Below are 13,711 nucleotides of genomic sequence, written 5' to 3' on the forward strand. Positions count from 1 at the left end.
ATTTCCCACAGGCGAGCCAGTGGCCCCGGCCGTGGACCACGCGACACAAGCACACAGGAGAGCGCGCAGACGCCGCGCCGTGGCGCTAGTACCGCGCCCACCGGCGCCGCGCACCGTGCAGCGCCTCCCACTAGCTACACCAGCTCGCGTACCGCGCGTATAGGCTCTGGCCCAGACTTCAGCTGCTGCTGGTGGCGGTGGTGGTACTCATCCTTGGCCGTAGCAACAACTCGTAGCATCCCATGGTGGTGATGGTTGCGTAGCGTTGCGCGCCCGGCTCGCAAGGTCCACACTATACTACCATCGAGCGCGCGGCGGTGTCACGCGCCACAACGTAACGAACGTACGCGCCCCGAAACGGAGCAGGGAGGTGTATTGATGGGACGTGTCAATTTAACCCACTGTGTGCAGCAGTAGTGATAGCATGAGCGAGTAGACGCACTGTAGGCTGGATCGGGCGCGTCATGCGTAAGTATGCAGAGGCAGGGCACGCATGTGGATGTGGGTGCGTGTGACCCGTCCGCCGGCTGGACAACTGTGCCCGGCATGGGAGCAGGCGATAAGGAAGGAACGGGGAATCGCACTGTTCCCACGGCCCGAGAGATCAGTACCGTAGCGTAGCATTAACGTGCGTGCACCAGCGCTACGTGTCTCTGGCGACGCGGGCCCTTCTTCTCGCTTAGCTGCACACGAATCTTGATCATGGCGACCTTACGCCTCGAACAGACGTGGTTGCAGTACGGAGACCATCCACCATGCTACGACTACTACTGTTCCCATTTACGCGCCCCGTACGAGCCATCCATCATATCGTAACATATTGATTGATACTGCGAGATCCATACGGCCGGGACGGATGGATGGGTGGCTGGGTGTGGCTCAGTGCTTTCCGAGGCTGCCCGGCAGGTCCGGCACCAGCAATGGTACTGCTGCTGCTGCTATCCATACTAGCGCTAGTCCTAACGCATCAGTGCTCTTATTAAGGATGGTGCGGCATTATGGGCGGGATCGCGACCGGTCGGGGGGGCCCTGCGATGCATGCATGCATGCACGCGATGCGATCAGCCACTTATGAGTGGAGAGGAGGAGCGCCGATACATGCACATTGAGTTGCGTGGACTCGATCCATTTTAATCGTCCACGGCTATGTAGTGCCCGTAGGAGCAGTTTTACCTGACGCGAGCAGCTGGCGCGCGCCTGGCGGTGGACGCATGTTGTGTGCAGTGCACGGCTGTTTAATGCCGCTTTCTGAGCTCGTGATTGTTGCGGCGGTGTCGCGGTAGGGCAGAGGAGGCCCGGGCCACCGGCCGCGCGCCCGACGCGCCCGGTGGCACGTACTGCTTCTACTGGTGGCCAGCCGGCGAGCGACAGTGGCCAGGAGGAGGCAGTACTACGTTCCCCGCCCTGCGGCCTGCCGCTCGTCACGCTGTTCCCGTTTGGCGACGTTAATGCGCGGGCGCGGTGGTGGCGGTGGTGTGGAGAGAGAGAGAGAGAGAGACGGTCATGTGTACAGGGTGGTGGCATCCGCGCGCGCCGAGCTGAACCAACCGCATCACGTGCGTGCGGTGCCACGGCCGTGGTCCATGACCTGCCCTGCCCGTCCGTCCGGCCTGAGCGAGCGCGATGGTGCAGCACGGTCGGTACGAGCCATCAAGCGTGCGAGGACAAACGAGACCGCACCGTGCGAGACGGACCAAAGAGGGCGCAGCCGCGCAGGGGGGCCGACGTAAATGACGCCGTACGCACGCATCCTGCCTGTGCCGGTGACCGAGGAAGCCTATGGTGACGGTTTTTATTAACCTCGGTGGTTGTAGTAGTAACAATATTTAAACGTCCGTACGACTCGCGGATCTTAAAAAGAAAGCCTCTCCAGTAAACAAACCGCCCGGTTGAAACGGAATCAAAAGGCCCCCTTGAGGGCTGTAGCGTAACCGTACGACGATAAAGTAGCGTGTAACCGTACATTGATAAAAGGAGTATCATTTGTGAGCCAACGCCCTTTGCTTCGGGGAGTAATGAGTTGATGTCACGTTGGTGCGGCCAAACTAGTCCAGATCCGGGTCCGGGGGGCCATCGTGATCACGCACTTGGCGTTTCGGGAGACGTATTCAAACCCGGGCGCCGAGCAAGCATGGACGATGCGGCCCGGCAATCAATGGTCTGCCCACGATGGATGAGATGGGTTAGGTTAGGTTGTGTGTGCGTGGGGACGTCTGCTGTGCTGTGCCTCTCGGCATCTCCTTGGCTTGGGCCGCTGAAACTGCATCGAATCTGGAGAAAAGAGAGTAATATACGGTTCCTATGCTTTAGTCCACTGCTCAAGTAGACAATCTTGCATTAATAATTGGTTCAGGTAAACACCAAACAATATAAAAATTTATAAATGCAGTGGTAGACTAGATCTTTCTGGGATGGCATGATTTCTTCCTAGGACGTCTAGTTTATCCCCACAATACACGTTGAACCGGATATAAATCGATCGGTTAGGACTTGGGTGGTTCATAAATTACCTCCCCCAACAGCCTAGGCGCTGAAGATAGCGAGCATAAATAAAGAAAAGCGGAAAATAGAGTAGCGTCAACCTCCCAGAGGCGAGTGGGCCACCTTTAATAGTACTCCACCGAGAGGGACCACCACCACCACCACAAGGCAGCGAGCAGCAGCAGCCCCACTCTCCACATCTCACGTCACACCGGACGAATCAATCACCACCCCCGCACCAGGCAACAAAAACCGAACAGGGAAAAAGAAAGGGAAAAGAGCCAAAAGATTTCCACCGTAAACGATGACCATTATTGAAGCCGAGGAAAAAAGAGAGAGAGAAAGCGATAGGCCAGAGTGGGGGCCATAGCCATCCATCCGTTGGGTTGCTTGCTGCTGCTTGCCTCCCCCACGTCCAAAATAAAACGAGGCAGACAGCTTTTGTCCCCTCGCAGGCCACCCCACCTCCCAACGTGTCTTCCATCCACGCCTCACCGCCGTATAAATATAACCCTCCCTCCCCCTAACCCATCTGCCTCCACGACTCCATCCGTTTTCCATTTCCACTCCTCCCCCCACCCAACTCACCATCGCCATTCCTTCCCTCCTTCCACCGCTCCCTCTCTCTTCCATGGCCGTGCAGGCGCAGTACCTCTCCCACGCCTCCTTCCCCCACGACCTCTATGGCCTCAGGTAAACGCTTCGTTCGATCGATCGACACCTCGGTTGGTTTTGATCGATGGCGTGGTCTGATATTGGTGTGGCCTGTGCAGGGCTCTGGAGGGTGCGACGGCGGCGGGTTCTTTGTTCTTGGACGACCACGGCGGGTGCGCGCCGGCGACTCCGGCGGCGGCCGCGGCTGGGATAGGGCACACGGTGCTGAGCGACCTTCCCCGGAGCGAGCTTACCTGCAACGACAATAACGGCGCGGGATACGGATTCGTGCCGAGGAAGAGGGCGCGCCTGGATGCGGATGAGTCGGCCGGGGCGTTGATGGCGGCGGCGGCGGCGCAGCAGCAGCGCATGGTTCTTCCGCCCCATGGCCTTGTCTTTCCCGGGGATGTGCAGAGCAGGGCGGTGGGTTGCGGCGCCGCGTCCACCAGCGGGAGGGCTGGCAATGCCGCCGGCCTCTCGCAGGGGCTCCTGTCTCAGCTCTATCATCAGGGTGTCGAGATCGACGCGCTCGTGCGACTCGAGGTACGGCCTTGTTCGAGATTTTGATCGAGCGTTCGATCGGTTCGCCGTGATGCGCGGGTGTCTGACTCGATCGACGTCTATGTTGGCTATGCAGAGCGAGCGGATGCGTGCGGGGCTCGAGGAGGCTCGCCGGCGTCACGTACGGGCGGTGGTGTCCACCGTCGAGCGCGCCGCGGCCGGGCGTCTCCGTGCCGCGGAGGCCGAGCTCGAGCGCGCGCGGTGCCGCAACATGGAGCTCGAGGAGAGGCTGCGCCAGATGACCGCCGAGGGGCAGGCGTGGCTCAGCGTCGCCAAGAGCCACGAGGCCGTCGCCGCGGGGCTCCGCGCCACCCTGGATCAGCTCCTCCAGTCACCCTGCGCCGCCCTTGCCGTTGCCGGCGCGGCCGGCGCCGGTGGCGCCGAGGGCGACGCCGAGGACGCGCAGTCCTGCTGCTACGAGACCCCGTGCGGTGGCGACAACGCCGGCGCGGATGACGCGGCGTCCAAGACCCCCGCCGCCGCGCTCTGCAAGGCGTGCGGCGCCGGCGAGGCGTCCATGCTGCTGCTCCCGTGCCGGCACCTCTGCCTGTGCCGCGGCTGCGAGGCCGCCGTCGACGCCTGCCCGGTGTGCGCGGCCACCAAGAACGCCTCGCTCCATGTCCTGCTGTCCTGAGAGCCAGCCTGGCCCGCGTCGCGCGTGGCCAAGCTCCTCGTCGTCGTCGTCGTCTTCCCCCAACCTCTCGGCCGCTCTGGCGCGCCACGGCGGCACGGCACGTGCGTCACCCCACCCATGTGATCTTGGCGGACACTGAGCTTTTGTTGCACGCCAGTAGAAGTCACCCACAAAGTTGCATCTAGTTTAGGTTAAATCCTCTTTTGTTATTACCTGTAGGTTTACCTGTCAATGTAATCAGCTAACCCTACTTTGCTGTCCATAACCCTTCACCCCCTTCTACATGATTAGCCCCAACTTTTTTGTGGTAAAGAAAACCCCCGATTGTATTCTCGATGAAATACATGCATGCACCAGGTCTAGCCTTAAAAGAAAAGCAGTGTCGACACTGTACTGTAGCACTCCAATCTTGTGTGTACCTTTTTGGCTGGTTTGCACTATTCCTTTTCCATGTGAAAAGATGCTGCAAGCCGAGAATATTACTGTCGCACAAAAATCTACTCGTACAGCGCCCCGGTGTAGAAGATATCATACTAGTAGTGGTAGCTGCACTGCTGCGGTGCAGCGCCAATGTTGTCATGCCGTGCTTGTGGTTGAGCCGTGATCTTGACTAGTCTTGCGCTGTGTGCCCCCACCCCACGTAAATACTGGGCGCCTCGGCATCGTGTGATCGCATCGGCCGAACCCGGGTGATCCGTATATGCGTGAGGGATTACTTGGGCTGTGTTTAATCCAAAGTTTGATCTAAACTTTAGTCTTTTTTCACATCATCTTCAATTTCAACCAAAATCTAAACTTTACACACTGAAATAAACACAACCTGTTCGTTGTACTGTGCACTGCAGCTGCATGCACGGCCACTGCTTGCCCACAGCGCATAAATGGCATGCAGGTACATGTGGTACAAATCTCTGTCGGTACAAATTTGACTTTGTCCGGAAGCTCCCCATGTGACGGACTCGACGGAAACGGTGGCAAATTTTACCGTGTGGCTAATTCGATCCGTGGTCGCTTTTACTTGTGGTAACAGGGATTATGGTGAGATGTCGAGATTTTGAGAAAGTTTGAGGCCTAGCGATCACGTGTGTGCACGCATGATGCTTGGTCGCGGAACTGAAACGAGCACAAGTGGGTGACTGCGTCGCGTCGCGTCTGATGTGTGCGTGGAACGCCGAACGCGCCTGCCGCGCTGCCAGCGAGAGCGAAAGAGACGAGAGCTGAAAGCAGCATATGGCATCCTTTGTGTGTGCGCGCCTGGGCATGCAACTTTCGTTTTGCAGTTGCAGGCTGTCGTAGTAGTTGCGCGTGAAACGGCAGCAGATGAGGGATTAGATTAGACTAGATTACGGGTAGCAGTTGCCTCCACATGACGAGAAGATAGACTTGTTTGGAGTACTTTTAAGCCTTATCTCTGTCTACGCCTGCCTACTCTCCTCTGCATTACTCGATCTACTAACCTTTCTCTGCCGTCGCTTAAGCCAAGCCCTGGCGTTTTCGGAGAAAGTTACGTGTACTGATCGCACTAGTAGATCAGTGACAAGAGGGGTTTATGTAAATAAAACATGTACGATTCCAGAACTGACGACGGGGATGAGAGGGGTAGAGAGATGGAAAGCGAGACCTTCAAGAACGTCTTTGGAAGTCGGAGCTGGGCTATAGCTTTGCTTCGCTTTGCTAGCTTTTCCATCCTTTGCATTTGCTTTTGCATCTTGTCCCTTGTGATGCGTGACGCATCAAGGCAGCAGCGGCAAGAAACGTTCAACGTATGTACACCTTGGAAACTTGGGACGGGATCGACGCTATCGGCTCGCAAGCTACTCTAGCCGCAGCAGTCGTACACTCCTACTAGTAGGAGTAGCTTTTCGCCCTTTCGGCTACTGCTACGCTAGTCTATGACGTGTATCACGTACTCCTACTGGTCATACACGCTGCTAGTACTACTACTACTAGGAGGAGTAGGAGTAGCTTTCTTCCTATACTTATTTCAAGTCCCTGTTAAATCGGATCAAGTCCCTGTTAAATCGGATGTTTGATATTAATTTGAAGTATTAAAGATACACTAAGACCCTGTTTAGATGGGACTAAAACTTTTAAGTCCCTATCACATCGGATGTTTGGAAATTAATTATAAATATTAAACGTAGACTATTAATAAAACCCATCCATAATCTTGGACTAATTCGCGATACGAATCTATTGAGCCTAATTAATACATGATTAGCCTATGTGATGCTACAGTAAACATTCTCTAATTATAGATTAATTAGGCTTAAAAAATTTGTCACGCGAATTAGGTTTCATTTATGTAATTAGTTTTGTAAGTAGTCTATATTTAATACTCTAAATTAATGTCTAAATAGAGGGACTAAAGTTAAGTCCCTGGATCCAAACACCACCTAATTACAAAACTCATTCTATAACCTTGGACTAATTCGTGAGACGAATCTTTTAAGTCTAATTACGCTATGATTTTGAAAATGTGATGCTACAATAAACTTTTGATAATTATGGATTAATTAGGCTTAAAAAATTCGTCTCACGGATTAGCTCTCATTTATAAAATTAGTTTTTTTATTAGTCTATATTTAATATTCTAAATTAGCGTCTAAACATGAGCTTAAAAAAGTTTTAGCTTATCTCTACGCCGATTTTCGCGCACGACGGGCATTAACTGTGCAGTACGCACCCAGCTCACAACTCGATCGGGTACAGTCATCGAGCAAACGAGATCTTCTGGCCGGCCCGCTCTATTGTTTTTGCCTTCTTTTGTTCGCCTGCACTGAACTTTGTCATCACTGGCCACTGCCTGTGGTTCTCTTTTGCGTACTGCCTTTTGTCGCCGCAGTTGTCACTGGTCACTGCTGTTCTTTCACGTAAACTAATGGAAACTCCCTTTGGCCCCGAATGTGAAAACTGGAGTAAAAATGTGGTTACAAGCCTCTTGCCGAAATTTCCTTTGAAGGATCAGTGCAGTTCCGCTTTTCTTTCTCGCTGAAGTTAACGGATACTCCCACATTATATCATATATTTTCACCAATTCACATGTTTTTGATTGTACCGAAGAATTCCACTAAGTTCCTGCTTTTCCCTACTTTCACGCAGGCCATCTGTGTTCAATTACGTTTTAGGCAGGGTAGTGGATCTCCAACCTGTAAGATATGGACTCACTAATGCGTCCAAGAATCCAGATATAATAGTCCTATCAAAGGAGTAGTCAATTATAAACCCGAGCACTTTGTTGCCTTGTCACCTTTGTAGTTACGCTGAGCAAACACGTGACAATAGATTCGATCTTAAGATATGGTTCCCTCTAGCTTAATCTAACCCAAGTTGCCAGCTCCATCTCCAATGTTATTTTAGTTGCTACTGATACTCTTTCTCTGAAGTGGACCGTATGTTGTTTTATTGGAAGAAAGCCTACAGTGGACTTGGAAAAAAGAAAAGGCATGATGGGAATATGTTATTAGTAGTACAATCTTGTGAAGTCCACATCATTGGAATTTGGATGCACAACACAATTTGCATCTCCCCTAGCTTTACCTAGAGATCACACAATAAAACACCAAACTGTACTACAGAGTACTAAACTAAAGAAGGTGGAGTAGAATAGAATATAGCAGCTATAATTAGCTAGTGCCCATTATGGGAGACTATTATCAGCAGTAGCAACCTTTTGTTAGACAGTGGGATTAATCAGGGATTAGGCACTGATGACAACCTAAAAAGAGGTGTAAAAAAACTTGTGCGGAAGCAACGAATAGAGTACTCTAGTTGGAGGTCGTCCTGAAGAATCCCAGAAATGCAGTGCCTGGAAAAAGAGGTTGTGCACGCTTTTCCCCGCAAAGAAAAGAGGAGGAAAAGTGCTTGGAATGTGGGCCTCGCACAATTCCTTGGTTGGGATTCTTGATGGGCCGTTGAAAAATTTTGCGTGTGCTATCCATCCTATCAAAGCATCCACCTGCGTCGATCCGTGCTTTTTTTGGGGGGTTGCTCTCGTCGAGTCATCGGGACATATTTTCTCCCGTGAAAAAAGAAAAGCTCGTTTGCTTCCTCGTGAAAAAGTCGCCTGCTATTCGCTGGCGATATGGCCGAATTCTAGGCAAGAACACGATCCGCAGGAGCAGAATCGTCCGTGCGCTTTTTTCCCTCTTCCCCTTTTTCCCAGTGATAGAAACCACATGAGATTGTTCTCACGCCAACTTGTGATGATGGCCTCGACGATTCCTTGCGTTTCAACCATGATCATTGCAGCTAAGCTCATGACCATGTTTGGAGAACTAGTCAAGAATTATTTTAAAAGCTATTTTTTAGCACAAGAAAATAGCCCTTCAATAAAATAGCTCTTATTTGTTTGGATCCCAGAGTTATTTTGAGATCTATTCGGCCTTTAATGCAGCTTCCCATGAAGAAAGAGGAAGAGAAAAGACACTTTTTCAGCTCCACCCGAAATAGCTCCAATTAGCACCTCTTGGGTGTAATAGTTTTTTTGGTGGGTTATTTCCAAATAACTCATTCTTTTAGATCCTTTTGGACTATTTGGACTATTTAAGGAAGGGCTAAAAAAAAATATCCTTGTATTCAAACAGGGCCTATAGCGCGAGAGAGGATCGGTCGATCGAGCTTGTCTGGTCGGCCGCGAAAAGCAGCGGCGGCGAGCGAGGCGTGAGTGGCGTTTTTTTTTCTTTTTGTTGCCCCCCTTCACTTTCGGTTTTCACCGGCAGAAATGGCGAATCCGTCTGCGTCCTGGGCGATGATGGCTGATGGATTATCCGATTGGAATCGATCGATCGTGTCGCGGCGGGAAGCGAATTGGCGTAACTTTCATGGGGAGGGGAATCCATGATTGTATTGCTCGATCAGGTGGGGGAAAAAAAGGAAGAGTCTGGGTAATAAATATAAGTGGATCCTTCTCTAAAAAAATAAATATAAGTGGATGGAATCAGAATCATGTTGAGATCTCCAAAGGTGGCGATGGAAAGTGGAATACAGGCATTGGGAAGAGGCTTTGGGAACTTCTGCATGATCACGAGTACGCGCATTCTCTGATTCTAGAAGAATCCCCCCGCTACAGAAATGGATGTCCCAAACACGAAACGCTTCATCCCTAATAAGGGCAGTCCCAACCCATAGTGTCCATAATTAGTGTCTATGGTGCCATATCAATAAGACACACAATAGAAACTACACTCTACAACCCATGGTTTCTTAAAGTGGACCATTAATAAATACATCATCTCTCTTCTTTACCAATCATATTTATTCTTCATCTATTATGAAGACACCATTATCTCCCAATGCAAAACTTGATAGTGTCTAGTGTATAGTTTCTTGTGTTGAAGCTGTGTCTTGCATGAGACCCAGTTTCTTCCTCTCTTCACTCTCTCTCTTAATTAATATAGTGCCACATAAGCTAAAAGTCCTACATGACAATATAGTTAATGCCATAGACACCATCCTAAATGGAGGGTTGTGACTGCCCTAAGACGGTCTCAATAAAAACGTTTTGAGTTTTGCCTAGCATGTGAGTTTGAAACGGTTTCGAGTTCCCTAATTAAACGGTTGCCATTGTGAATTGTGGTTAAATTCTAGAAAACAAAACTATAAACTTCCGACCCTATGCACCAACAAATGATGTATAAAACCATATTTATGTACATTAGGATTTGAACGTTGATAAACTAAGTTACGAAATGTGGTTAATCAACAATATTCGACCATTTGAATACTTCCTCTATTTAATTTTATGAGTCGTTTTCACTTTTTTTCATAGTTAAACTTATTTAGATTTGATTAAATTTATAGAAAAAAAATCAAGCAATATTTTTTTTACACAAAATGAACATATTATCAAAATATATGAAATATTAGTTTGGCTGAAACTAATTTCGTGTTGTAGATGGTGCTAATTTTTTTTTTATAAACTTGGCCAAACTTATAGAGATTTGAGTAGGAAAAAAAAAGTCAAACGACTTATAAGGAGTAGCAATTTTTTTGAACATGTTGACGACCAAATTTGATATTGAGATAAATTAATTTATACTATAACATGTACAATTTTGAGGACCGTCAGTATGGGATCGGTCTGACCAAGCAGACCAATCAGACATGATGGCCGGTTTGATAAATAAACTGCATGGCGGTCTGTGAGCAAGTTTAATAATATAGCCAACTACTAGCTCTAAATCATCTATAACTAATCTAATAGCCCATTTATACAATAGTTAACTATAAAATATACTACACCATTAATATTTGGTCCCACCTCTTATACACATATAACGTATTGGAGTCCGTGTTGTAGCTGGCTACAAATCTGTAGCCCACTTTCTTCTCTCTCTTCTTTTTTCTTCTTGATATGTGGTTATAGCTAGTTTATAGCCTGCTATTGTACCTGCTCTAACTGGCATAGATCGCGTGATATCAGCCGCAGACTTCGTCTCATAGTATAATTAAAGCAATTTCTATATTTTTTAACTTAGGCTCTTAGTCATTTTTTTTGTAAACCATTGGAATGAGGTTTTTTTAGTCATAATTGAGTTCTAAACCACTAGAAGGTGGAGAGGCTCAGTGTTGCAAGCCCAAACCCTTTATAATGGCAACCAATCAACCCACACATAATAAATCGATCGAATTGTTCTTTTTTTTCATACTAGTATATTTTGCTCTAGTTTTAGCCCGAGTTAGTGCATCTTCATTGGTTTATGCTGTAAATCGTCCGTCCTTCATGAATTAGAATCCGTTCATTGTTTTGTTTTGGAAACCTTCCGTTTTATTCACATTTTACCCCAAATTAATCTAAATCGGTCCTGCCAGCCAAGTTAATATCCCCTTGATTAAAAGTCTCTCAAGATTAATACGGTTAGTGACTATGCACGCACCGATTATTTCATTGTCGTCGTGACCAGCGCAAAAAACCATCAACAAAACTTTACTGAATTTTATTTTGAACCGTTACAGATAAAGCCTCCTAAGCATTTCCTCTATTTTATATTATAAGTCGTTTAAGTTTTTTTCTAGTCAAATTTCTTTAAGTTGGACTAAGTTTATAGAAAAATATAGTAGTATTTTTAACACAAAACAAAATATTACCAAAATATATTCTATGTTAGATTTAGTGAAACTAGATTGATATTTGAGATGTTGCTAAAATTTTTCTATAAACTTGATCAAAGTTAACAAGATTTGACTAAAAAAAGATCAAACGTATGAAAAGATGGAGTAGTAGAGATCATTACTAGCTACTCTCGCTCCAAAATAAATGCACTCCTCTAATTTTAGGAGTATATACTCCCTTCGTCCCAAAATATAATAACTTTTGTTTGGATGAGATGTATTCTAGTACTCATCCAAACAAAACTTGATATATTTTAGGATGGAGAAAGTACTTATTTTGGGATGAATGGAGTAGTTTTTTTTTCTACAAGTATTGAGGCATTCATATGCAATTATGCATCGAGCTAACTCACGACGTCCAACGAGTCCGGACAGCACGCCACGAATCAAATGCACAATGATGGTGGATGCAACACGAGTGGGAGTTTTAGGACCAAACTGTGCGCGCCACATACTGCTACTAGCAACGCTCCACTTGCTTGACAAAGCCTGAAGAAAAAAGCGCGTTTCCTGATGTGATCTTTATTTAGGTCTCTCTCTCCCGCATCTTTCATGCCATGACATGCGATGCTATGAATGAGATGAGATGAGAACTCGACATGCATCCAAAGGGAAAAAAAAAGATAAAAAAAAGAGAGGAGAACCGAGAACCTCTCTGTGTCGTGGTGGAGCACACTGCACACCATGACTCGACTCCTCTGACCCCCAAAAAAAAAATGGCAACAAATCCTGCGTTTGAGGCCAAAAGTCGCTGGCTCGCTGCTGCTAAAAGCGAGAGACTGTGTGATCGATCGATAAATATATATCCGTGAGTGTGTCTGAGACGGATCGATCGATCGATCTCATCCCTTCCATGATTCCATGCGTCTTTTTCCAACCTTGTGGATGCTTTCGATCATGCATATGCCCCCACTGAAAAGCTACAGATATCTGAATTACTGAATATATATTGATCGATGCGCCGGAGGGCGGAGAGGTGCATGCCGGCCACACCGGTCACCATCCACCACCACAGGGAAATGAAACCGCATCATATGTATCCATGGTGGTCTTCTTTATCTTTACACATTGCCTTTGGCTAACCTGTGCTGTTTTGCTGCTCGAACCTTTCTATCTACCTACCTATACTACGCAGGCAGCTACTAGCTAGTAGTACTATCAATCTTAGTGAGGGCGATGATGGAGATGTGTGTTGTATCTAGACAGATGAGAATATCATATCAGTGTCACCTTTGTGCTTTGTTGGCATCAGTAGTATGGATAGACGGATCCATTTTGGATGGAAGGAACTCAATTCTTCTCGCTCTCTCCCTTTTTTTCAATTCCTCTATTTGATGATGGAGAGAGTTTTGCAAGGTGAAGCTAAAGGTGTCCACCATGTAGTGTAAAGCTATACAGCTAGCAAGTGGAGGAGGAGGAGGCAAAAGTGTAGAGGGTCCCATGGCCATGGATGGGTTCAAGGATGGATGCCATTGTTGCCGGTGGCAGTGGCTGAGTGGCCCTAGAGCGAGCAGCCGGGACGCCATTGCTGGCCAGTGGGTATAGCTTTGGTCAGCTTCCGGAAAAAAAGGTGCAAAAGCTGTGCATGCATGCGTGCTGCCATTGGTCCGGCCGAGATCTCCTGGCTCCATCTTTTGCTGCTACTGTGTTGACTGAACAAGTTACAAGTGAACAGTGCCTCTTGTCCAGGATTGCAATATCTTTAGCTTCTCTCAACTCACTTTCCCTTTCTGAAAGCTTCACGGTCTCCTAAACGGATAAAACACACACGCATTTGGAGAAGTTTGGCATGAGGCTGCTGTTTGCTGTCCAAATTCCAATGCTGTTAAATAAACCATAAAAATGGAAAAAGAATAGAAACGAAAAAGAGAAGTTGTCAGTAAGAAACTACTAGCGCAAGCATGTTTGCAACTGATGGACCATGACAAACCTGGCACCCATAGGAAGGTAAACCAGGCCCAATTCGCTGAGGTTAACGAAGGTATATGAGTATATCCATGCAAGGAAAAAGCTACACGTACCAAAAAAAAAGTTACAAACTTCTTATTAATGCTGATGTGGCATATTAAGATTGAATCTAGCTTTTCTATAACTTCCAACTAGAATCAAATGGTTGAGAGCTTTGTTAGTAGTAAGAATTTTGTAGGAGTATTGTGGATGTTGCCATTGGCATTCGGCAACTGCACTACTATCTTTCTCTTTACTTTCTGCTTTATTTTCTCCTTCACTTCACCTTTCCGAAAGCTTCAAGGCTTAGGTTAAAAAGCG

General features: G+C 47.8%; 1 protein-coding gene across 1 annotated transcript; it reads left to right on the forward strand.

The window, feature by feature from the left end:
• The first annotated feature begins 3,015 nt into the window (after positions 1–3,015).
• On the forward strand, positions 3,016–4,706 carry LOC4335736 (probable BOI-related E3 ubiquitin-protein ligase 2). Its single transcript, XM_015778191.2, has 3 exons — positions 3,016–3,174; positions 3,255–3,678; positions 3,773–4,706. The coding sequence occupies exons 1-3, from the start codon at positions 3,113–3,115 to the stop codon at positions 4,328–4,330; spliced, it is 1,044 nt and encodes a 347-aa protein (XP_015633677.1). The 5' UTR covers positions 3,016–3,112; the 3' UTR covers positions 4,331–4,706.
• The last annotated feature ends 9,005 nt before the right edge of the window (positions 4,707–13,711 follow it).

This window comes from Oryza sativa, chromosome 4 (genome assembly GCF_034140825.1).
Source record: "Oryza sativa Japonica Group chromosome 4, ASM3414082v1".
NCBI lineage: Eukaryota > Viridiplantae > Streptophyta > Magnoliopsida > Poales > Poaceae > Oryza > Oryza sativa.